General features: G+C 45.5%; 1 protein-coding gene across 2 annotated transcripts in view; it reads left to right on the top strand.

Moving 5' to 3' along the window:
• Positions 1-24,289, top strand: part of MTOR (mechanistic target of rapamycin kinase) — a 155,978-nt gene extending 131,689 nt beyond the window's left edge. The window contains exons 40-58 of one of the 2 annotated variants that reach the window (XM_074380054.1): positions 593-693; positions 1,766-1,862; positions 2,169-2,267; positions 2,601-2,723; positions 2,920-3,102; positions 3,593-3,727; positions 3,941-4,115; positions 5,788-5,923; positions 8,026-8,173; positions 8,776-8,898; positions 11,931-12,013; positions 13,497-13,569; positions 14,074-14,148; positions 14,522-14,657; positions 17,514-17,579; positions 21,028-21,108; positions 21,387-21,467; positions 22,533-22,638; positions 23,323-24,289. In XM_074380054.1, the coding sequence (XP_074236155.1) occupies positions 593-693; positions 1,766-1,862; positions 2,169-2,267; positions 2,601-2,723; positions 2,920-3,102; positions 3,593-3,727; positions 3,941-4,115; positions 5,788-5,923; positions 8,026-8,173; positions 8,776-8,898; positions 11,931-12,013; positions 13,497-13,569; positions 14,074-14,148; positions 14,522-14,657; positions 17,514-17,579; positions 21,028-21,108; positions 21,387-21,467; positions 22,533-22,638; positions 23,323-23,338 (2,037 nt within the window). In that variant the 3' untranslated portion in view covers positions 23,339-24,289. The remainder of the gene's footprint in view (positions 1-592; positions 694-1,765; positions 1,863-2,168; positions 2,268-2,600; positions 2,724-2,919; positions 3,103-3,592; positions 3,728-3,940; positions 4,116-5,787; positions 5,924-8,025; positions 8,174-8,775; positions 8,899-11,930; positions 12,014-13,496; positions 13,570-14,073; positions 14,149-14,521; positions 14,658-17,513; positions 17,580-21,027; positions 21,109-21,386; positions 21,468-22,532; positions 22,639-23,322) is intronic. The other variant, XM_010346531.3, reaches the window with a different exon arrangement.
• Positions 24,290-24,542: the final 253 nt, after the last annotated feature.

Raw genomic sequence — 24,542 nt, 5'->3', positions numbered from 1 at the left:
CTGAAGTGCCAGATGGAGCTGGAAAATGCTGCCTGTCTGCCATCCAGCACTGCCTGAGACAGGGCTTTGTGTGGGTATTTGTGTTTGGGGAGCTGACGCAGCCTCCACGCTGAAAAGCAAGCTCCTTGTCAAGCTTCCCTGTGGATGAGCTCATTCTCTACGTGCTGCCCCTGTGTGTGGGCGGCCGTGCACAGCTGCACGTCCACTCTGAGGTTCGGGCTGGGGAGGTCCATCCTCTGCCTTTTTCTGTCCACTTCCACTTCTTCCCCTTCCCTTTGGGCTGTCAGTTCAGAATGCACAGGGCAGCTGGCAGGCCCAGAGGTCAGATTGTTCAGCGCCTCAGCCCCTCTCTTCCCGCCATCCTGTTCAGGAAGCCACCATCAGTTAGCTGAAGATAATAATAGTTATGATACAATTGCCATTTATTGAGTCTTTGCTATGTGCCAGGTATTGATTAAAGGTTTTTATGCATTAACAGATTTAACTGTTATAACTACCCTTTGAGGTAGGTACTATTAGTGTGCTGTTATACCCATTTTACAGATGAGAAAGCTGAGGCAAGAGTGTCACTAACACATGTGTGTTCCAACAGGATCTGTCCAAAACCCTCCTGATGTACACAGTGCCTGCCGTCCAGGGCTTCTTCCGTTCCATCTCCTTGTCACGAGGCAACAACCTCCAGGATACACTCAGGTAGGGGAGGATGCAACTCTGATAGGGCGTGTTAATGGCAGGACATAGCAGTCACATGTAAAAGTCCTCCTTCCCTTCCTGACCCTGATCAGGACACCCAAGATTGGTGTATGTGCCTTTTCTCTGTGTTGCAGTTTGAGGAGTAACAGCTGACTGGGCCCCACCTGTGTGGGTGAAACCTATAGAGAGTGAGAAGTGGGGTGAGAACTCTCCGTGTGTGGCTTATTATATAGGGATTATTAACCCATCTGCTAATCACAATATTTCTTTTTTTTTCTGACCACCTGTTGCCTGTTGAAGTCACAGTATTTCTAAAATCCCTCAGCAATTTGGAGAGGTCTAAACAAATGACCCGATTCAGTCCCAAGGTTAGAGGTGACAAGCACCCTGTCCTCTTTCGTTTGAGGATCTCCAGCCAACTAAGAGCCAGGTGTCCCTGTTGCCACTGTCCTACATGTGCAGACTTGTGGTTCTCTAAAGGTTATCCTGGCTCGTCTGTTTGATGTCTGTGTACATGCCATGGTAACCCCTCGGTGATCTGGGATGAAATGCTCATTTGCTCAGGGTGATTCTTGTGGTGTTCAGTCAAGAGCACTGCCACCCATCACAGACACCTGCTCCCACGCGAGGCCAAACACATTTGACAATCACTGGTTGGAGTCCCTGTCTGCTCTCTTCTCAGGAACCTTAAAGATGAAAAATAGGGCCGGGCACGGTGGCTCACGCCTGTAATTCCAGCACTTTGGGAGGCCGAGGCGGGTGGATCACGAGGTCAAGAGACCATCCTGGTCAACGTGATGAAACCCCGTCTCTACTAAAAACACCAAAAATTAGCTGGGCATGGTGGCGCGTGCCTGTAATCCCAGCTACTCAGGAGGCTGAGGCAGGAGAATTGCCTGAACCCAGGGAGCGGAGGTTGCGGTGAGCCGAGATCGTGCCATTGCACTCCAGCCTGGGTAACAGGAGCGAAACTCCGTCTCAAAAAAAAAAAAAAGAAAAAAGAAAAAAAGAAAAATAGGCAGGCAAAAACTGGGAAACTAAATTTTCTGTGACTTTCTCATTTCTTTTTCAGAGTTCTCACCTTATGGTTTGATTATGGTCACTGGCCAGATGTCAATGAAGCCTTAGTGGAGGGGGTGAAAGCCATCCAGATTGATACCTGGCTACAGGTGAGGACACTTGGTTACCGGTGAGGGTAGCTGCGCTTCTCCTGTGTGTCTTCTCTTGGAAGCATTCTCTGTTCAGAGTCACGAGGCAGCGTCTGTTAATACAGTGCTAAGGAAGCAGGGCTGGGTCCCAGGGTCAAGTGTCCATATTTTCTTTAGTTTCTTTTAGAAACTAAAGGGAAGGGAGTAAACCATTTCAGAGCCTGACAGCATCAACCAAAACAAGTTACAAAAATTAATCTTTGCCTACAAGAGTAACTAGTTGTTTCGCGTCTCATATACTGTGTACTGTGTCTTTTCGAATACCAGGTTATACCTCAGCTCATTGCAAGAATTGATACGCCCAGACCCTTGGTGGGACGTCTCATTCACCAGCTTCTCACAGACATTGGTCGATACCACCCACAGGTATGTGAAGGCCTGGGACATTTTCTCATCTAACCACTGGTTGGTGTTCAGCCTTTACGAACGCTGCCCTGGAGATGCAAGCACAGGAACTGGGAGCCACGTGTTCTGTCCTGGCCCAGGAGGATCTGTCAAGCCAGCCATCCCAGAAAGCCCAGGAGCCTTGCTGAAAAAGTGTTCCCTCCAAGACTGAGTTAGCCCCTTCCTGGTAGTCTCAAGCAGCTGTTACAATGTTAATGGTGCACTTACCACTTGTTTTGCCATTCTCCTTCAAATTCACACCAGCTGCCCCCAACACACAGTCCTTTACAGACGTTCCTTCTGTCTTTCCCCCAGGCCCTCATCTACCCTCTGACAGTGGCTTCTAAGTCTACCACGACAGCCCGGCACAACGCAGCCAACAAGATTCTGAAGAACATGTGTGAGCACAGCAACACTCTGGTCCAGCAGGCCATGATGGTGAGTCGGAGCCATTGTGGGGTTCCATCGACCCTGGTCACCTACCTGGTGGGTGTGAGTGGATTGTTTTTCTTCCTCGAAATGGTGCTGTGCACTCCCTCTTACTGCCGTAAAGAGGACCTCCTGTTTCTCCAAAACAGACCTTTCTGAGGTTAGCTGATCCTTGGTGCTTCTCTCCTTCTTCTCTTGGCTTCAGGTGAGTGAGGAGCTGATCCGAGTGGCCATCCTCTGGCATGAGATGTGGCACGAAGGCCTGGAAGAGGCTTCTCGTTTGTACTTTGGAGAGAGGAATGTGAAAGGCATGTTTGAGGTGCTGGAGCCCTTGCATGCTATGATGGAACGGGGCCCCCAGACTCTGAAGGAAACATCTTTTAATCAGGTACGGGATTAAAAAAACATAAAAGGACAACCCTGTAGAAATATTCTGTCACTAAAAAAAAAAAAAAAAAAAAAAAAAAAATATGAGAAAAGTGTTTAAAAAATGAAAGGACATGACCCAAGGCCTTTGTCAGACTTCTTTTCCTCTAGCCTTTCCACTGACTTTAATAAAACGAGCTCTGATGGAGGCCACAGAGCATAAAAACACTAGAAATGTAATTGCCATTGAGTTACAAGGACCCTCTTGAATTTTAACTGGAAAATCCCAAGATTTCTCAAGAGGTCGTCTCGTCTCTCCTCTCACCCTTGCTTCCCTGTAAGCCATGCTGCTGGTCTGGGCTGCGCCTCTGCTCTTCCTCTCTCCAGGCCCCTGCCAGTGTTTTCAGGCCACAGTGGGCTCCTGAGGGATTTCTGCAGTCAGCCTGGGGATTTTGCCTCCTGGCTTGGTTGAGACTTTGACCACTTGAAAACGTACCTGCTTTCTTTCTCAGGCCTATGGTCGAGATTTAATGGAGGCCCAAGAATGGTGCAGGAAGTACATGAAATCAGGGAATGTCAAGGACCTCACTCAAGCCTGGGACCTCTATTATCATGTGTTCCGACGAATCTCAAAGCAGCTGCCCCAGGTAGGATCTTCAGGCTCCTGGCAGGGTTAACTGCCAATATAGTCCTTTCTATTTTGCTGTCTATGAATGTTCTAACACTCATTCCAAAGCATCTGGTTTTACTTCTGCTTTGGGACAAGTAATTGTTATTAGCAATCCGCTGAAAAATACTTAAATTGCATTTAAATTCCTCCCTGGAGGCAGAACACTAAATCCTTTGGTAATTATTCACAGCTCACATCCTTAGAGCTGCAGTATGTCTCCCCAAAACTTCTGATGTGCCGGGACCTCGAATTGGCTGTGCCAGGAACATATGACCCCAACCAGCCAATCATTCGCATTCAGTCCATAGCACCGTCTTTGCAAGTCATCACGTCCAAGCAGAGGCCCCGGAAATTGACGCTTATGGGTAAGGACCGTTGCGCACTTCTGTCACCCACTTCTCCCTCTTACCTTGGCTGAGCCCCCTTCCCTCTTCTGAAATTATGGCTTGCCGTTCCCACTGCTCATCTATCCTAACTACATCTCTACCATGCTCGTTGAGCTGACAATAGAGGACAAGCTAATTTCTCATTATGTCCTCAGGACTCTACAGTTCATTCATGTAGCTGGGCTTATGTGAAGCATGATGATCATGCACAAAGGGAATGACCAAGGCATACAAGACAGAGAAGTGACAGTGGAGGACGGATGTTGGGGAACTGACGAGGCCAGGAAGGAGCCAGCTGGGTGCAAGCGGGGAAAGTGCCAGCTCCTCTGAAAAGGCTCTTGAATATATATATATATATATATATATATATATAAATCATCATAGTCTGTGTGGTAAATGATTGTGTAAAATGAACAAATGAATCTCATAGTGAGATTTGATAAGCAGCTGGCCTCTGGAATTTCCTTTCAGGTAGAGCGTTACCTATGGGGGATATTTTAGGAAGGCCTGAGTGCTGTGGTGGTACTTTGAGGCCTCTTGCTTTTTTTTTTTTTTTTTTTTACTTGAGACGGAGTTTTGCTTTTGTTGCCCAGGCTGGAGTACAATGGCACGATCTCGGCTCGCTGTAACCTCCACCTCCCAGGTTTCAAGTGATTCTCCTGCCTCAGCCTCCCAAGTAGTTGGGATTACAGGCATGTCCCACCACATCCAACTAATTTTGTATTTTTAGTAGAGACAGGGTTTCACTATGTTGGCCTGGCTGGTCTTGAACTCCCAACCTCAGGCCATCTGCTCACCTCAGCCTTGCAAAGTGCTGGGATTATAGGCCTGAGTCGCTGATGGCCTCTCGCTCTTAATAATGCTCATGTTTCTTAAATGCAGTGATTATTCACCAACACCAATTAATCGTGACCCACAGGTAATTGTCTCTGCATGGGCTCTTGTCTTCTGATAACAAAATGTGGGTCAGGCTGGTTCTTGGGGTGTTTAATTAAAGAGAGTTTAACAAAAAATTGTTTTCAGAGGTGTAAGCAAAGCTAAGAGAATCAGTAAGGAGCGCTCATGAACAAGCACAAGTGAGAAAATATTACTCAGCCCTTACCCCCACACTCCAGAACTAGAAGGGCAAGGAGCCCAGCAAGAACTGTCACCATGCTAGAGAGGCCATCTAGCGAGGCTGCAGCCCAGAGACAGGGGCATGGCAGCTTCTACAACTGGGGCCAGGCTGGTTGTAGGGGGCATATATCCTGCCCTCTCCCTCTACCCGTCCTCTGATCTGCCAGTACCCCTCCACCATTGGCCATGCCCATGTGGGATCCCAGGTGATGCGGTCTATAGAAAAGTCAGGCTTCTCAGAACAGAGGAGAACAGAGAGGGTCAGAAAACAGGAATGATCGTTTCTGTGCCTAATCATTCTTGGTCCTCAAAAACAGGTTTTATTTTGTTTTAATTTGATAACATTGGTCATTGGGAACCATAAAAAGCAAGGCCATTCTTTTAATCAATTCTAAGGATTGTTTTTTTCTTTTTGTGAGGAACGTGTGATTAGGTAAGGTATATAGTCTGTGGGATCTCTTGAACGCAGTGGTGCTCTCAGCTGAAGAGCTGAGAACTTCTGATGTATATTCATTGCTCCCACTGTTCCTTACAGGCAGCAACGGGCATGAGTTTGTTTTCCTTCTAAAAGGCCATGAAGATCTGCGGCAGGATGAGCGTGTGATGCAACTCTTTGGCCTGGTTAACACCCTTCTGGCCAATGACCCAACATCTCTTCGGAAAAACCTCAGGTATTCAGAAACCCTGAAATGGCAACGATTTGAGAAGTCTTCTGGTTTTTTCCTACATTTTTCTCATATTCTATGTCAACAAAAATCTATAAAATTAGGGAACCAGACACTGTGACTCATGCCTATAGTCCCAGGAACTCCAGAGGTTGAGGCAGGGGGATGGATTGGGCCCAGGAGTTCAAGGCTGCAGTGAGCTGTGATTGCACTCCAACTTGGTTAATAGAGCAAGACCATCTCTTTAAAAGAAAAAGGCTGGGTACTGTGGCTTATGCCTATAATCCTAACATTTTTGGAGTCCAAGGTAAGAGGATCACTTGAGCCCTGGAATTCAAGTCCAGCCTAAGCAACATAGACCCCATCTCTATTTATTTAAAAAAATTTAAAAGGTGGTCAGGTGCAGTGGCTCACGCATGTAATCCAAGCACTTTGGGAGGCCAAGGCAGGTGGATCACTTGAGGTCAGGAATTCAAGACCAGCCTGGTCAACATAGTGAAACCCTGTCTCTATTAAAAATACAAAAATTAGCTGGGCATGGTGGTGGCCACCTGTAATCGCAGCTACTCAGGAGGCTGAGGCAAGAGAATTGCTTGAACCCAGGAGGCAGAGGCTGCAGTGAGCCAGAATCACGCCATTGCACTCCAGTCTGGGCAACAAGAGTGAAACTCCATCTCAAAAATAAATAAAAAAGAAAGGTAAGGAAAAAGAAAATTAAGTGGCCAGGCATGGTGGCTCACATGTAATCCTTTTTTTTTTTTTTTCTTTTTTTTTTGTGACAGAGTTTTGCTCTTGTTACCCAGGCTGGAGTGCAATGGCGCGATCTCGGCTCACCGCAACCTCCGCCTCCTGGGTTCAGGCAATTCTCCTGCCTCAGCCTCCTGAGTAGCTGGGATTACAGGCACACGCCACCATGCCCAGCCAATTTTTTGTATTTTTAGTAGAGACAGGGTTTCACCATGTTGACCAGGATGGTCTCGATCTCTTGACCTCGTGATCCACCCGCCTCAGCCTCCCGAAGTGCTGGGATTACAGGCTTGTGCCACCGCGCCCGGCAGCTCACATGTAATCCTGACACTTGGGAAGGCTACAGCAGGAGGATTACTTGAGACCAGGAGTTCAAGACCATCCTGGACAACAAAATGAGACCTTGTCTCTACATAAAGTAAATCAGCTGGGCATGGTGGCTCATGCCTGTTGTCCCAGCTACTTAGGAGAGAGAGGCAGAAGAATCATGTGAGCCCAGGAGATCAAGACTGTGTGCCACAACACTCCAACCTGGGCAACAAAGCAAGACCCTGTCTCTCAAAAAAGTTAAAAATAGGCTGGGCATAGTAACTCATGCCTGTAATTCCTGTCTCTACAAAAGAATTTTTAAAATTAGCTGGAGACAGTGTAGTCCCAGCTACTCAGGGGGCAAAGGCAGGAAAATCACGAGCCCAGGAGGTCAAGGCTGCCATGTGCTGTAATGGCACCACTGCACTCCAGCCTAGGTAACAGAGCAAGACCCTGTCTCAAAAAGTAAATAAATAAATAAATTTTAAAAAATATTTTTAAAATGAACAATTAAGTATAAAATTTTATAACTTAATTTATAACCAAGTTCTTCCAGAGTTTTTAGGGTATTCTCATTGGGAAATGCCTTTAACAACCTCCAGAGAATCCAGCAGGGAGCAGTTTGTGACAGGTAGACTGGAGAGTCTGCAGATGGGATGGGTCTCACCCCTTGTGGGTAAAAGTCAAACCTTTCCTATCATCAGTACTCTGGCACTCCTCTTCCGATTAACACCATGAGAATTCACGTGAGAGGTATTTTAGTCTTAGTCACTTGGTTGTTCCCCCAAAGTTCGTTGGGCAGGTTGAGGAAACCATGTTGCTTTCACTGCACCATCAGTGGACTTTCTGTGATGCCTTATTCTTCACAAAGCGTCCCTCAATACACACTTCACACCAGCCTGGTACGGGGCGCTCATTAAAATAGTCTGCCTGTGTACTGAGCTGACCAAGGGTGTACTCAGTTGGGCTTTTGACCTCCCTTTCCCTTTGCAAACTAATAAAAGCCTTGCTCCCTTTACAACACAATAACCCTGCTTTCCTGTGGGCACCAGCATCCAGAGATATGCCGTCATTCCTTTATCAACCAACTCTGGCCTCATTGGCTGGGTCCCCCACTGTGACACGCTGCACGCCCTCATCCGGGACTACAGGGAGAAGAAGAAGATCCTTCTCAACATTGAACATCGCATCATGTTGAGGGTATGTGATGCGGCCACAAGAGCCAGCACCCCTTCCATGGCAGGGAATTCTGTAGAACTGCTCTTCTAATTCCTCTCTATATCTCTGTCACTGAAAAATCTCTTTGAGAGAATCAGCTTTGAAGAAGATTTAATAAAGTGAGTCCAAAAGCAGATACCTTCTAAGAAACTGAAGGACCCTTAAGCTGAGAAATTGTTTTCACTTTCCTAGGGAAGACTAGGCAGATAAATATTCAGCACCATATATTTACTAATGTATACGAAGCACTGGCCATCTGGAGAATCATGTTTAGTAGATGTGTAAGTAATAAGAGAATTGCTTGTTATCCAAAACCTTGAAACTTTCAGTACTGTCACCAGCACAGAAGGGCTCTACTGAAGTGAGGTCTGGTGTTTTTCCCTTATGCCTTGGGGTTCCAGTGGTCATCAGGTTAGAGTGGTTACTTTGTTTCTCCTTTTGACATGTTCTTATTTCCCTTCTCCTTTGGCTGTGATGGGGAAATTAGAACTCAGCTCTGCCTGGACCCTAAGCCTTGTTTCTTCCTGGACGTACCCTATGTATCTCAGGCTGCTCTCTTACTAAACAGTTATGTCCTGATGCAGATGGCTCCGGACTATGATCACTTGACTCTGATGCAGAAGGTGGAGGTGTTTGAGCATGCCGTCAATAATACAGCTGGAGACGACCTGGCCAAGCTGCTGTGGCTGAAAAGCCCCAGCTCCGAGGTAGGCCACTGGGCTTTGCAGGCTTGCGCTCCCCTGGAACCACCACTCGCAATAGGGTGGCCTTCCTGTCTGTTCATGTGCACACAGTGGCTCTTCTTCGCTATGATTGGCTGTAGAGCATGTCCAGACTTTCTAACAAAACTGAAATGGGCAAGCAAGACAAGTTCACAGAGTTAGAAAGAGTAGTTTAATGTTTTTCCAGAACTCTTTATTTATTAAAGATAGTTGTCTTTTTTTACATGTGTTACAAATTTCCTATTAACTTCGTTTTTAAAGTTTGCTAATGGTGTGTTTCTTGGTTTGGGGTTTTTGTTTGGTTTGGATTGGTTTTTGATATACAGTCAGCTGTCCACATCTGTGGCTTCTGCATATGTGGATTCAATCAGCTGTGATAGAAAATATTTTTAAAATACATATTTAACAATAAGAAATGATGTAAATTTTAAAAATATAGTAGAATGACTACATTGTATAGCATTTACATTGTATTAGGTATTATATGTACTCAGGATGATTTGCGTTATAAGGGAGGTTGTGCACAGGTTACATGCAGTACTACACCATTTTATTTAAAAATTGTATTTGGGCCGGGCTCAGTGGCTCACACATGTAATCCCAGCACTTTGGGAGGCCAAGGAGGGCCGATCGCCTGAGGTCAGGAGTTCGAGACCAGCATGAAAAACGTGGAGAAATCCCGTCTCTACTAAAAAATACAAATTAGGGGCTGGGTACAGTGGCTCACGCCTGTAATCCCAGCACTTTGGGAGGCGAAGGTGGGCAGATCACGAGGTCAGAAGATCAAGACCATCCTGGCCAACATGATGAAACCCCATCTCTACTAAAAAACACAAAAATTAGCTGGACACGGTGGCAGGCGCCTGTAATCCCACCTACTCAGGAGGCTGAGGCAGGGGAAGAGCTTGAATCAGGGAGTTGGAGGTTGCAGTGAGCCAAGATCATGCCACTGCACTCCAGCCTGGGGACAGAACAAGACTCCATCTCAAAAAAAGAATATATATTATATTTTATATATATATATATATATATATATATATATATATATATATATATATATATGTATGTATGTATAATTAGCTGGGCATGGTTGCGCCTGCCTGGAATCTGGAGGCTGAAGCAGGAGAATCGCTTAAACCTGAGAGGCGGAGGTTGCAGTGAGCGGAGATCGTGCCATTGCACTCCAGCCTGGGTGACAAGAGCAAAACTTCATCTCAAAAAAGAAAAAATCGTTTTGACCAGGCACAGTGGCTCACACCTATAATCCCAGCGCTTTGGGAGGCCAAGGCAGGAGGGTCGCTTGAGCCCAGGAGTTCAGTACCAGCCTGGGCAACATAGTGAGACTTCATCTCTCTTTTTTTCTTTGACCAAGGCTGGAGTGCAGTGGCATGATCTCAGCTCAATGCAACCTCTGCCTACTAGGTTCAAGCAATTCTCCTGCCTCAGCCTCCCAAGTAGCTGGGATTATAGGACCACCGTGCTTGGTTAATTTTTGTATTTTTAGTAGAGACAGGATTTCATCATGTTGTCCAAGCTAGTCTCAAACTCCTGACCTCAAGTGATCCACTCACCTTGGCCTCCCAAAATGCTGGGATTACAGGTATAAGCACCTACACCTATTCTGTGAGATCTCATTTCTACAAAAAATTAGCCGAGCATGGTGGTACATACCTGTAAGCGTAGCTACTTACTCGGGAGGATCATTTGAGCCTAGGAGAATGAGGCTGCCACATCATGCCACTGCACTCCAGCCTGGGTGACAGAGCAAGACCCTGTCTCAAAAGAATGATGATAATTTTTTAAAAATTATTTTTAAGCTGGATGCAGTGGCTCACACCTGTAATCCCAGCACTTTGGGAGACTGAGCAGGTGGGTCACCTGAGGTCGGGTTCGAGACCAGCCTGGCCAAAATGGTGAAACCCTGTCTCTACAAAAAATATAAAAAATTAGCCAGGTGCGGTGGCGTGCACCTGTAATTCCAGTTACTCAGGAGGCCAAGGCACAAGAATCGCTTGAACCCAGGAGGCAGAGGTTGCAGTGAGCCGAAATCGCACCATTGCTCGTCATCCCAGGTGACAAGTGAAACTACGTCTGAAAAAAAAAAAAAAAAAAAATATATATATATATATATATGTGTGTGTGTGTGTGTATATATATATATATATATGTATATATATATGTGTGTATATATATAATTTTGTTGTTGTTGTTAAAAGACAAGTGTCACTGTGTCACCCAGGCTGGTCTTGAACTCCTGGGCTCAAGCAGTCCTCCTGCCTTGGCCTCCTAAAGTGCTGGGATTACAGGTGTGAGCCACCTTGCGCAGCCTGATTTCTTTCTAGGGGTCCTCTTCTGATTCATTGCTCTTTCTGCCTGTTTCTCAAGTTTCATGCTGTTAATACAAGTCCCTTCTCAGGGGCTATTTTTATCTATGTTTTTTCTTGAGGCTATTACATCTTTTTAATCATAAGGGGATAGCCTTAAACTGATACTTTTCATTTAGTCAGATCTTTAAGTCTTACACATTTCTAATTAAGTTTATTCTAAGGCATAGTTCACTGTTAGAATTGTGCATGAGGTCTTTATAATTGTTATACATTCTAATCAGTTATTGATGGACTATAACAAAACAACTACTTAGACCAGGCACTGTGTCTCAGGCCTGTAATCGCAGCACTTTGGGAGGCCGAGGCAAGCAGATCACTTGAGGTCAGGAGTTTAAGACCAGTGTGGCCTACATAGTGAAACCCCATCTATACTAAAACTACAAAAATTAGTCAGGAGTGGTGATGGGAGCCTATAATCCCAGCTACTTGGGCGGCTGAGGCATGAGAATCGCTTGAACCTGGGAGGTAGATGTTGCAGTGAGCCAAGATTGAGCCACTGCCTTCCAGCCTGGGCGACAGCGAGACTCGGTCTCAAAAAAACAAACAAAAGATAGCTTATTAGAGTATAAGTATGTTGATACTAGTTAAAAGTTTCCAGAGCCTTAGTTCACATGCGCTCCTGTGTTCTAGGTGTGGTTTGACCGAAGAACCAATTATACCCGTTCTTTAGCGGTCATGTCAATGGTTGGGTATATTTTAGGCCTGGGAGATAGGTGAGTAATTTAATTTGGTTTTCTAGTCTTCTTTCTCCATTGTAGTTTTCCTCAATGGTTTCATTTGGTTTTCCAATTAAATATATGGCTCTTTGGTAAATAAATATTGGTATTGTGTATGTAAGGTCTCTTTTACAACATTAGCCTTAGTTCCCTGTTGATTGTGATGTCATCAGAACAATACATCAAAGTAAAGAAAAGGAAAAATAGTTCAAGCTGGATGCAGTGGCTCATGCCTGTCATCCCGGCTATTTGGGAGGCCAGGGCGAGATGATCATTTGAACCCAGGAGTTTGAGACCAACATGGGCAATAGCAAGACCCATCTCAAAAAAGCCCCACATAGTTCAAGGATACTACTTTCTCCTTAGCTTGGCTTAATGTATTAAAAACTGTATTACAGGGCAGGCTCAGTGGCTCATGCCTATAACTCCAGCACTTTGGGAGGCTGAGGTGGGAGGATCATTTGATCCCAGGAATATGAGACCAGCCTGGGCAACATAACAAGATCCCATCTCTACAAAAAATAAACAAAATAGTTAGCCAAGCATGGTGGCTTGCACATGTAGTCCCAGCTCTTTGGGAGACTGATGTGGGAGGATCACTTGAGGCCAGAAGGTCAAGGCTGTGCTGAGCTGTGATCACACCACTGCACTCCAGCCTGGGTGACAGACTAAGACTCTCAAAAAAAAAAATTATTGATTTTTTTATGATTCAATAAACATTTGTCAATAAACACTGTGCTAAATCATTTTATTTCTGTAATTGAAACCAACCAAATTAGATCCTTCTGATATTTTTGCATAATAAGTTCAAATATACTGACTGAAAGTTAATTTAGGAATGTTCAGAAATGGACTCACAGGAATGTAAAAGAGACTGGTTCTCTGATGTCTGCTGTTTTTCTCCTGGAATCATGTCTCATGCAACTATTTGAGAGTAAAAATAATTTTACCCCACAAAAATAGATTTTTGTTTTAAAAAGTCTAGCAAAATGTCTATTGATGGAAGGCAGGTGGTGGCAGGATTGGCTCAGAGGCTTAAGGAGAAGAGACCCTGTTATTGCTCAGTAAAAATGATAGAGCCTTGTCACCTGAAGGTGCCAGTGCTGCCAGAAACTACTTATTAGGTCACCAAAGACCCCAGAAAAGCACAGTATCTTAGTACAATGGGACAGCCTGTGATCCACACACCTAAACCCCTATTACAGCAGGAATCAGCAAACTGTTTCTGTAAAGGACCAGTTAATAAGTTGTTTTAGGTCTCTGTCACAACTTCTCAACTCTGCTGTTGGAGCACAGTATCTACACAAGGGAACGTGCTGTGTTCCAGTAAAACTGGACTTGTAGAAGCAGAGATGGAGGGGCTGGATTGGCTGAGGGCTGTCATTTATCAACTCCTAGCTTACAGTATCATGTACTTATTGATATTTTTCATCTGTGCTCTCTGTTGATCCCTCCCTGATCTCTCTGCTGTTTCTCAAAGACACCCATCCAACCTGATGCTGGACCGTCTGAGTGGGAAGATCCTGCACATTGACTTTGGGGACTGCTTTGAGGTGAACACATGTTCTAGAACCCCAACCTCATCTTCCCCGGTGGTCACTTTTCCCCCACCTCTGACACTTTAGGCAAACTTAAGCCTAAACTGCCTCACTTTTACCCCTGATACTCCTACCAAGGCTGTAGCTAAGTCAGTCTAAGAAATGAAATCTGGGTTCTTAGTTGGACTCTAACCCCCTTGGGGCAAGGGCTGCTGTTCGCACGCCCTCTCTGAGCAGAGGAGGCCCCATTCTCCGCACTGCCTGTTGTCCAAGGGCCTGGGAACCGTGCACGTTAGTCTTGTTTCCTTTTTGTTTTCCCTTCTTTTCTGTTTGTTTGCTGTTTTTTAAGTTGTCTTTCAAATTCTTGTGACAAGTTCTCTCACTAAACCCAAAGCTGCTTCATTTCTCTGCTCTAATTAAAATCACTGTGGGTGATGCAGAGGAAAGCCACCTGCTCCATCTGGCTCCAGGTAAAGAAAATAAACATGGATTTGGCTTTTCCCGTTTATTATTCTGTAGGTTGCTATGACCCGAGAGAAGTTTCCAGAGAAGATTCCATTTAGACTAACAAGAATGTTGACCAATGCTATGGAGGTGAGTGGATATTGGGAATGAACTGCTTGGAAATGGGATCGGGACAGTTGCAACCTTCTCTGAGGACACACTTGCTTGTTAGAGCTCATCACTTCCCAAAAATGCCTATGTGATTTTTGTAGCTGTTTTCTGTTATTGCCTATTGTGTTAGAAATTATCTATCTATGAAAGGCTTACCACTTCACCTCTGACCTGGTTTCCTGTGGACCACAATCCTGCCCTGATTACTTCTCCTAAGACATTCTCAGCCTGATACATCAGTATGGCCTGTGTCTGCTTGTCTGCTTCCTAAGTGAGGGTAACAGACCCCCTCAGCATGCTTTGGGTAGAGAGTTAGTAACTCCTGTGGTGAGTGGCCCTGTCCCATTTCTAGGTTACAGGCCTGGATGGCAACTACAGAATCACATGCCACACGGTGATGGAGGTGCTGCGAGAGCACAAGGACAGTGTCATGGCTGTGCTGGAAGCCTTTGTCTATGACCCCTTGCTGAACTGGAGGCTGATGGACAGTGAGTATCAAGTGCCTGGGAGCTGAGCTCTGTGGCTCACGCCTATAATCCTAACATTTAGGGAGGCCAAGGCAGAGGGGTTGCTTGAGGCCAGTAGTTCAAGACAAGCCTCAGCAACATAGTAAGACCCCTCTCTACAAAACACTGAAAAAATTTGGCATGTATATGTTCTCACAGTGCTGTAAAGAACTGCCTGAGACTGGGTAATTTATAAAAGAAAGAGGTTTAATTGACTCAGTTTCGCTTGGCTTGGGAGAACTCAGGAAACTTACAATCATGGCAGGAAGGGAAGCAAACACATCCTTCTTCATTTGGGGGCAGAAGAGAGAAGTGCAAAGCAAAGAGGGGAAAAGCCCCTTTTAAAACCACCAGATTGGCCAGGTGTGGTGGTTCACGCCTGTAATCCAGCACTTTGGGAGGCTGAGGTGAGGGGGGATCATCAGGTCAGGAAATCGAGACCATCCTGCTAACACAGTGAAACCCCATCTCTACTTAAAATACAAAAAAATTAGCCAGGCATGGTGGTGGGCGCCTGTAGTCCCAGCTACATGGGAGGCTGAGGCAGGAAAATTGCTTGAACCCAGGAGGCGGAGGTTACAGTGAGCCAAGATCATGCTACTGCACTCCAGCCTGGGCAACAGAGTGTGACTCTTGCTCAAAAAAAGAAAAGGCTTGGTGCGGTGGCTTACACCTATAATCTCAGCACTTTGAGGGACCAAGGCAGGGAGATCACCTGAGGTCAGGAGTTCAAGCCAGCCTGGCCAACATGGTGAAACCCCGTCTCTACACAAATAGAAAAAAATTAGCCAGGCATGATGGCGAGTACCTATAATTCCAGCTACTCCAGAGGCTGAGGTGAGAGAATTGCTTGAACCTGGGAGGCAGAGATGGCAGAGAGCCGGGATTGTGCCATTCCACTCCAGCCTGGGTGACACAGAGAGACTCCGTCTCAAAAAAAAAAAAGCCCCACCATATCTCATGAGAATTCTGAACTCTGTCACTATCACGTGAACAGCATGGAGGAACCACCCCCATGATCTAATTACGTACCACCAGGTCCCTCCCCCAACATGGTGATTACAATTTGGATTACAATTCGAGATGAAATTTTGGGTGGGGACACGGCCAAACCATATTAAGGAGGGTACAGTGGCACCAGCTGATAGTCCTACCTGGTCAGGAGGCTGAGGCAGAAGGATCACTTGAGCCTAAGAGGTTGAGGCACAGTGAGCTATGATTATGCCACTACACTCTAGCCTAGGCGACCTTGTCTCAAAAAAAATTTCTTTTAATTTTAAAAATAGGCCGGGCGCAGTGGCTCACGCCTATAATCCCAGCACTTTGGGAGGCCGAGACGGGTGGATCACGAGGTCAAGAGATCGAGACCATCCTGGTCAACATGTTGAAACCCCGTCTCTACTAAAAATACAAAAATTAGCTGGGCATGGTGGCACACGCCTGTAGTCCCAGCTGCTCGGGAGGCTGAGGCAGGAGAATTGCCTGAACCCAGGAGGCAGAGGTTACAGTGAGCCGAGATCGCGCCATTGCACTCCAGCCTGGGTAACAAGAGCGAAACTCCGTCTCAAAAATAAATAAATAAACAAACAATAAAATCAAGTGTGTGGAAGCTGGGGTTGGCAGCCTCCCAAATTAGCAGTATCCAGCATATTACATTTTACAAAACCTATGCCCCTTGAAGCTTGCAGCCTGAGATACATTCCTGTGTATTGCATAACATTTGCACAGGGCAGTTCTGACAGCTGGAAACACCATCATCAATTTAGATACTAAAATATTCTTCAATATTAACCAAGTATTCTAGTGATGTTTCTCTGGGTTTCATATAGCGTAGTAAGCTGAAATTTTGTTTCTTAGAGTTTTGCTCTTGTTGCCCAGGCTGGAGTGCAATGGTGCGATCTCGGCTCACTGGTTCAAGTGATTCTGTCCACCTCCCAGGTTCAAGTGATTCTCCTGCCTCAGCCTCCCGAGTAGCTGGGATTACAGGCATGTGCCACCACGCCCGGCTAATTTTATATTTTTAGTAGAGACGGGGTTTCTCCATGTTGGTCAGGCTGGTCTTGAACTCCTGACCTTAGGCCTCCCTTCTGCCCACCTTGGCCTCCCAAAGTGCTGGGATTACAGGTGTGAGCTGCCACGTCCAGCAAGCCAAAATTTCAATAAGAAATGCAAACAGTTATGATTTGGGACAGCAATATCTTCATCTCCCCTTTGTTCTGCCACCTCAGGGGAAGTAAAGAGCTTCTAATCCACTGAAATTAAACCATGCTTTGACCTTATATTATCTGTATTACATTGTCTAAGTCCAAATCAACAGTATAGAGTATCCTCCTGGATTTCACATCCCATTCTAACACCCACCCACTTATTCCTGAGTAATATATCTGCCTTCTGTCTTTTGGGGGCTGTAGCTTTAGGAAAAATTGTATTTTTATGACTGGAAGAAAGTATCATACCAACCAGTTTCTTTTCTTTTCTTTTTTTTTTTTGAGACAATGTCTGGCTCTTGTTGCCCAGGCTGGAGTGCAATGGCGCGATCTCAGCTCACCACAACCTCTGCCTCCCGGGTTTAGGTGATTCTCCTGTTTCAGCCTCTCGAGTAGCTGGGATTGCAGGCGCGCCCCACCATGCCCAGCTAATGTTTTGTATTTTCAGTAGGGACGCGGTTTCACTATGTTGGTCAGGCTAGTCTCGAACTCCTAATCTCAGGCAATCCACCTGCCTTGGCCTCGCAAAGTGCTGGGATTACAGGCATAAGCCACCTTGCCCAGCCTCAATCAAGTTTCTTTCAAGTCAAAATTTGAAGCACATTTCAATACTCTTTCTTTCTCTCTCTAGCAAATACCAAAGGCAACAAGCGATCCCGAACGAGGACGGACTCCTACTCTGCTGGCCAGTCAGTAGGTGTGTGCATCCCACGGGAGGTCACAAAGGCTCTCCCCTTGTGCAGATGTGTTTCTAGAATGGGGTGGGCTTCAGTCAGTGGATGCATCCTGCTGGAGGTTACAGAGGCTCTCCCCCTTGTCCAGAGTGTTTCTAGAATGGGGTGGGCTTTGTTATTGCCAATAGGAGGTATAACTAGTAATGGCTACTGAATATGAAGGAAGTAAACCTAGTTTTCTCTCGGTTCTTGACGGTGATAGTTTTGCAAAGGTGCTATCCACTGCCAGCATATCACCTGATAAGCATTTAATCAGACTTCAGATACTCAGTCTAGAAATATTTACTGAGCACCAAGCAGCTAATATGTTTTTTATTCACTGTTTCACACATGGATTGGGCACCTGAAGCTCCAAGATTTTTATCAAACTATCTGATTTTAATCTATCTGTAAAAACACAGTTTAAAGTAAGTCTCAGTATCAGCCCACTAATGGTGTCTGGGTTGGGCTAATTATTAACAATATTACCTTGGTCCTCAGGCACTGATAATAGCTCAGAAATGGGAAGATGCAGACAGCAGAAATTTATTTGCATTGCTGGGAGGAGCCCTGGAACTACATGGAACTCACACCCCTCAGGAGTGTTTGAGTCAAGCTGTTTAACTTTATTTTATTTTATTTGTATTAGTTTTCACCACACACAACATTGAAGTTACTGGTTTTGGATTTGTTTTGTTTTGTTTTGTTTTGTTTTAGTAAAACTGTTTAGCCTTCCCTTCCTCCCCGCCTCCCCATCCCACCCCATTTTTTCTTCATGACATTTAGCAACACCCTACATAGTTCACACTTCGGGAATTACTGCTGGGGTGTAAAAAAAGTAAATATTGGCCAGGCGCGGTGGCTCAAGCCTGTAATCCCAGCACTTCGGGAGGCCGAGGCGGGTGGATCACGAGGTCAAGAGATCGAGACCATCCTGGTCAACATGATGAAACCCCGTCTCTACTAAAAATACAAAAAATTAGCTGGGCATAGTGGCACGTGTCTGTAATCCCAGCTACTCAGGAGGCTGAGGCAGGAGAATTGCCTGAACCCAGGAGGCGGAGGTTGCGGTGAGCTGAGATCGCGCCATTGCATTCCAGCCTGGGTAACAAGAGCAAAACTCCGTCTCAAAAAAAATAAATAAAATAAAAAATTAAATTTTCTCTACAAGTCTTTACAGAACACTTACAACTAGTTAATTAAGCCAAATATTGTCTAGGGGTGCAAAAAGGAAATGTAAGGTACAGTGGTTGCCTGAAGAAGCACCGAACAGCATTACAGAATTGACCATAGCATGCATGAAATAATCAGAGAGCAGTACACCCTGCCGTGGAGTCAAGTGCCTGTGGGTGCTTTGGTGTGCGGTAGAAGGGGATTGAGAAAAGGAGGCTTCACTGCGGCCTGCAGCTGTGAAGAGAGCACTTGGGTTGGTGGCATCTAATCATCACTTCACCTGACAAAGGGTAATTTTTTTTTTCTTGAGATAGAGTCTTGCTCTGTCACCCAGGCTGGAGTGCAATGGCGCAGTCTCAGCTCACTGCACCCTCTGCCTCCTGGGTTCAAGCAATTCTCCTGCCTCAGCCTATAATCCCAGAAGGCTGGGATTATAGGCGCATGCCACCATGCTTGGCTGATTTTTTTGAATTTTTAGTAGAGATGGGGTTTCACCATGTTGGCCAAGCTGGTTTCAAACTCGTGACCTCAAGTGATCTGTTTGTATGGGCCCTCAAAGTTCTGGGATTACAGGCGTGAGCCACCACGCTGGCCAAAGGGTAATTTATCCTTATTGGATAGACGGAATCTGATGGGTAGAAAGGAAAAGGGTGTTCCGGGCAAGAAACCACTGTGTTATTACATCATATGTGGACCCTGTGACAGGATTTGGGAATGCCTGAATCACTAGGCTCATAGGACCCACAGTCTCTAGGGTAGCTTATATTGGTGGCTGGTCTCAAATGAAGTGTGCTGAGACTTACTGGCTTCATTCTCAGGGCCCAACTCCCTAGTACATTCTCAAGTGGCTCCTATATGCTGCCTATAGTGTGCAGAAGAGAATGAGGGCAGTCGGTTCTGCTGGCACCAAATGGTGGCGGATCTGGTTGTTTAATTTAAAGGTTAAATTCTAGGCTGAGTGCGGTGGTTCACGCCTGTAATCCCAGCATTTTGGGAGGCCAAGGCGGGCAGATTACCTGAGGTCAGGAGTTCGAGAGCAGCCTGACCAACGTGGAGAAACCCCATCTCTACTAAAAATACAAAATTAGCCAGGTGTGGTGGCACAGGCCTGTAATCCCAGCTACCGAGGAGGCTGAGGCAGGAGAATCGCTTGAACCCAGGAGGCTGAGGTCGCAGTGAGCCGAGATCGCACCTTTGCACTCCAGCCTGGGCAACAAGAGCAAAACTCCGCCTCAAAAAAAAAAAAAGAAAGAAAAGGTATAGCTATCGCTCCTTCATTCAGAAGGTCTGTGGTGTACAAGGACAACGTTCAAAAAACTTCATAATTCTGATTTCAGACTCTTCTCTGCTGAAAGCCATAATCATTGGAGGTGAACCTAACCCCTGAGGACTTTTCCTACCCAGAGTTGATATGAAAATCCCTCCAAGGAATAATATTTCAACCTTGTGTGTGTGACACATTCCAAAGTTAATTTTCTTTATGTTATCAGTTTTTGTCCAAACACATTTTATCACAAGGCCTTTGACCTATACTTCTGTTCCTATTCCTGTGAGTTTTTTGGTTGTGGTTTTTTTTTTTTTGAGACGGAATTTCACTCTTGTTACCCAGGCTGGAGTGCAATGGCGCGATCTCGGCTTACCGCAACCTCCGCTTCCTGGGTTCAGGCAATTCTCCTGCCTCAACCTCCTGAGTAGCTGGGATTACAGGCACGCGCCACCATGCCCAGCTAATTTTTTGTATTTTTAGTAGAGACGGGGTTTCACCATGTTGACCAGGATGGTCTTGATCTCCTGACCTCGTGATCCACCCGCCTCGGCCTCCCAAAGTGCTGGGATTACAGGCGTGAGCCACCGTGCCCGGCGAGTTTTTTATTTTGTTAATGCAGTTTACCTGAAAATCCATGTTTTAGTTCTGATAAGCACCAAGTTTTTTCTTCAGTAATTATTAACTCACATTTGAAAATGGCTTTACAGATTTTTTAAAAATTGTTGTAGAAATGGAGTCTTACAGGCTGGTCTTGAAATCAGCTACTCAAGTGATCCTCCACCTCAGCCTCTTGAGTTGCTGGGGTGACAGCTGTGTCCAGCTTAAAAACATTGAAATACATAAAGAGTAACGTAAGACTTTCCTTCTCTTTTCCCCTTTAGGGTAGAGAGGGCAGGTGTTGAAGGAATAGAGGGTGTAGAGAATTAGACCCTAACAACAACAGTGGCCTTTTGGTGTTTGAATTCTCTGTTAACTGATTTCTTTTCCCATAGAAATTTTGGATGGTGTGGAACTTGGGGAACCAGCCCATAAGAAAACGGGGACCACAGTGCCAGAATCTATTCATTCTTTCAGTAAGTTCAGCCTCGGAGGAGCTGCACCAATGATTAGCTCATTAAGAAAATAGCAGCTGTGTTATACCCTGAGAGGGGTCAACAAGATGAAGCAACAAAACCGCCTTTGAGCAGGAAAGGTTCCATGAATTTCTCATTATATTCTGAGTACAAAGATGGACACAGAGGAAGGATTGCTCCACACTTACAAAAGTGAATACTTGAGAAAAACAGGGCACCCACTGAACCTGTTGTCCTGCTCCCACTCTCACTGTTATTTCTACTTTTGTGTATTCCAGTTGGAGACGGTTTGGTGAAACCAGAGGCCCTAAATAAGAAAGCTATTCAGATTATTAACAGGGTTCGAGATAAGCTCACTGGTGAGTGTGTGTATGTGTTAACTTAGAAGGGACATAAAATCTGAGCACACTTTCGTCTCTCTGAGTGGTGGTCAGCCCGGTGTCCAGTGGTATTGGTGACGAGCTTTGACACCATGCAGCTGACAAAGTGTCTCTGAGGTCATCAGTTAAACATTGTCTCAGATTCTACTTTCTGATGACTGATAACAGTACTTAATGTTAGTTAAATCTCATTTAACTCAGGAGGTGAGTAAATTTCTGTTGAGTCCAAAATCAGCCAAATTCAGGGAAATGTTTTTTAATCGTCATGTCTTTTTCTTTCTTTTTTTTTTTTTTTTTTTTTTTTTTTTGAGACAGAGTTTCACTCCTGTTGCCCAGGCTGGAATACAATGGCACCATCTTGGCTCACTGCAACCTCTGCCTCCCAGGTTCAAGCAGTTCTCCTGCCTCAGCCTCCCAAGTAGCTGGGATTACAGGTGTCTGCCACCATGCCCAGCTAATTTTTTGTATTTTTAGTAGCAATGGGGTTTCACCATGTTGGCCAGGCTGGTCTCAAACTCCTGACCTCAAGGGATCCACCCACATTGGCCTCCCAAACTGCTGGATTACAGGTATGAGCCACTGTGCCCAACCAAATATTTCTTTTCTTTTTTTTCTTTTTTTGAGACATTCTCGCTCTGTCACCCAGGCTGGAGTGCAGTGGTGCAATCTTGGCTCACTGCAACCTCCGCCTCCCAGGTTCAAGTGATTCTCCTGCCTCAGGCTACTGAGCAGCTGGGACTGTAGGCATGTGCTACCACACTCGGCTAATTTTGTATTTTTAGTAGAGACAGGGTTTCACCATGTTGGCCTGGCTGGTCTCGAACTTCTGACCTCAAGTGATCCACCCACCTCTGCCTCCCAGAGTATTGGGATTACAGGCGTGAGCCACTGCGCCTGGCTGAATTCTTCAAATTCAACTATGATGTATCCTTCATCTTCATGTCTGAGGAACAGCTGTTGGCATAGACAGTTAAGCCAACAGGGGACAAGAAGTACATAGTTTGCCAGGTAAAGAGTGAAATGTTTCTGTTCCTCCTGCGCTAGGTCGGGACTTCTCTCATGATGACACTTTGGATGTTCCAACACAAGTTGAGCTGCTCATCAAACAAGCGACATCCCATGAAAACCTCTGCCAGTGCTACATTGGCTGGTGAGTGGGGCTCAAACTGACTTTGTTAAAATAAACAATCAGGACCCAACCCTAGGCCTCAAAGCCAGGATAGCAAAAAGAGATTTGGTGGGGCATCTGTAAAGGGCAGTTAGGGCTCAGATCTCTTTAAAAGTTTGTGCTCACTACATGTGCTCATTGTTAAAAAAAAAAAAAAAAAAAGAAATTGAGAAATACAGATGTATATTTGGAAGGCAAACATTAAAATAAAATTACATTAAGATAAGTGATTTAGGAGAATAGGCGAGGCTCGCTTGCTTGTGAGGAGTTCCTTTTGTGTTTTGCTGTCAGTCCAGTGCAGAGATGACAGGAAGGGCAAAGGAACAAAAAAGCTAGAGCAGTGACAGAAGGAGATTAAAAGACAGATTTATGATCTGGGAGCCTAACCTCAAGGACCACTCTGGGGTGTGCTTTGATTAACTGCCTGAGGCATGCTTGAAGGCAGAGACTTGAGAGAGCGGGCACTGGGGAAGTGTCCTGGTGGGACCTCAGGGGCATTAGCCCTTGACTGGAAATGATGAGTGTGTCCCGTGCAATTAGCTGTGGGAGAACTCAGGGAATACCCTAGGGTTGTCAGACCTTGGTCTTTTCATTTTCAAGTTATCTGCATAAAACTTTGAAGAAGCTCAAATTATTAAAATATTCCTTTTCTATCTGCCTTCTTAGGTGCCCTTTCTGGTAACTGGAGGCCCAGATGTGCCCGTCATGTTTTTTTCTGAGGCTTTTGTACATTAGTAAATGCTTCCACTAAACTGAAACCATGGTGAAAAAGTTTGACTTTGTTAAATATTTTGAAATGTAAATGAAAAGAACTACTGTATATTAAAAGTTGGTTTGAACCAACTTTCTAGCTGCTGTTGAAGAATATATTGTCAGAAACACAAGGCTTGATTTGGTTCCCAGGACAGTGAAACACAGTACTACCACATAAATCAAGCCATTCATTTTGGGGAACAGAAGATCCATAACTTTAGAAATACGGGTTTTGACTTAACTCACAAGAGAACTCATTGTAAGTACTTGCTGATAAAAGAATGACCTAGTTACTCCTCTCAACATGGGTACAGCAAACTCAGCACAGCCAACAAGCCTCAGGTCATGGAGGACATGGGATAGGATCCTGGACTGTTAAAGATGCGGAAGGTGCCGACCTCACCCCTGCCACCCATCCCAAGACCTCACTGGTCTGTGGACGGCAGCAGAAATGTTTGCAAGATACGCCAAAATGAGTGCAAAAGGTCTGTCTTCCATCAGACCCAGTGACGCTGTGACTCACACACTTCAATCCAAGACCCTACCACTAGTAGGGCAGTTCATTCAGATCACTGGTGGCCTCGGCTGAGCAGATGCACAGAGCGGATCGCTGCGCAGTGGGGCCGCCCACACCGACCTTCCGCAGCATGGGTCTGGGATGTTTTCAGTGGTCAGAATACTCTGTTTAGAGCAAGAGCTCAGAAAACAGAAACACTGTCCTGGAGGTGCTGAACACAGGGAAGGGCTCGACATATTGGGAATTATGAGCAGAACAAATACTCAACTAAATGCACAAAGTATAAAGTGTAGCCATGTCTAGAAACCATGTTGTATCAGAATAATTTTTGTGCCAATAAACGACATCAGAATTTTAAACATACATGTATGAGTGGCTTTTTAGTCATAATTTTGATCAGTTCAAAAAGGAAGCAGTTACTCTTTCAACACTCACTTTGTAGTAGGGATGACAAAGGACATAACGGGGTACGTGACGTGGTCCCTCTCCTCAGACTGTTCCCAGGCCAGACGGGTGGAGACAGCATGCCACAGAAGTGAACAGAACTCACCCCAGCCAAGTGGTGAGAAGAGCCACGTATGGGTCACAGGTAGGGGCGCGGATTCCAGTGGGTGAG

This window comes from Saimiri boliviensis, chromosome 11 (assembly GCF_048565385.1).
Source record: "Saimiri boliviensis isolate mSaiBol1 chromosome 11, mSaiBol1.pri, whole genome shotgun sequence".
Taxonomy (NCBI): Eukaryota; Metazoa; Chordata; class Mammalia; order Primates; family Cebidae; genus Saimiri; species Saimiri boliviensis.
This window is presented reverse-complemented; position numbering and strand designations above follow the sequence as displayed.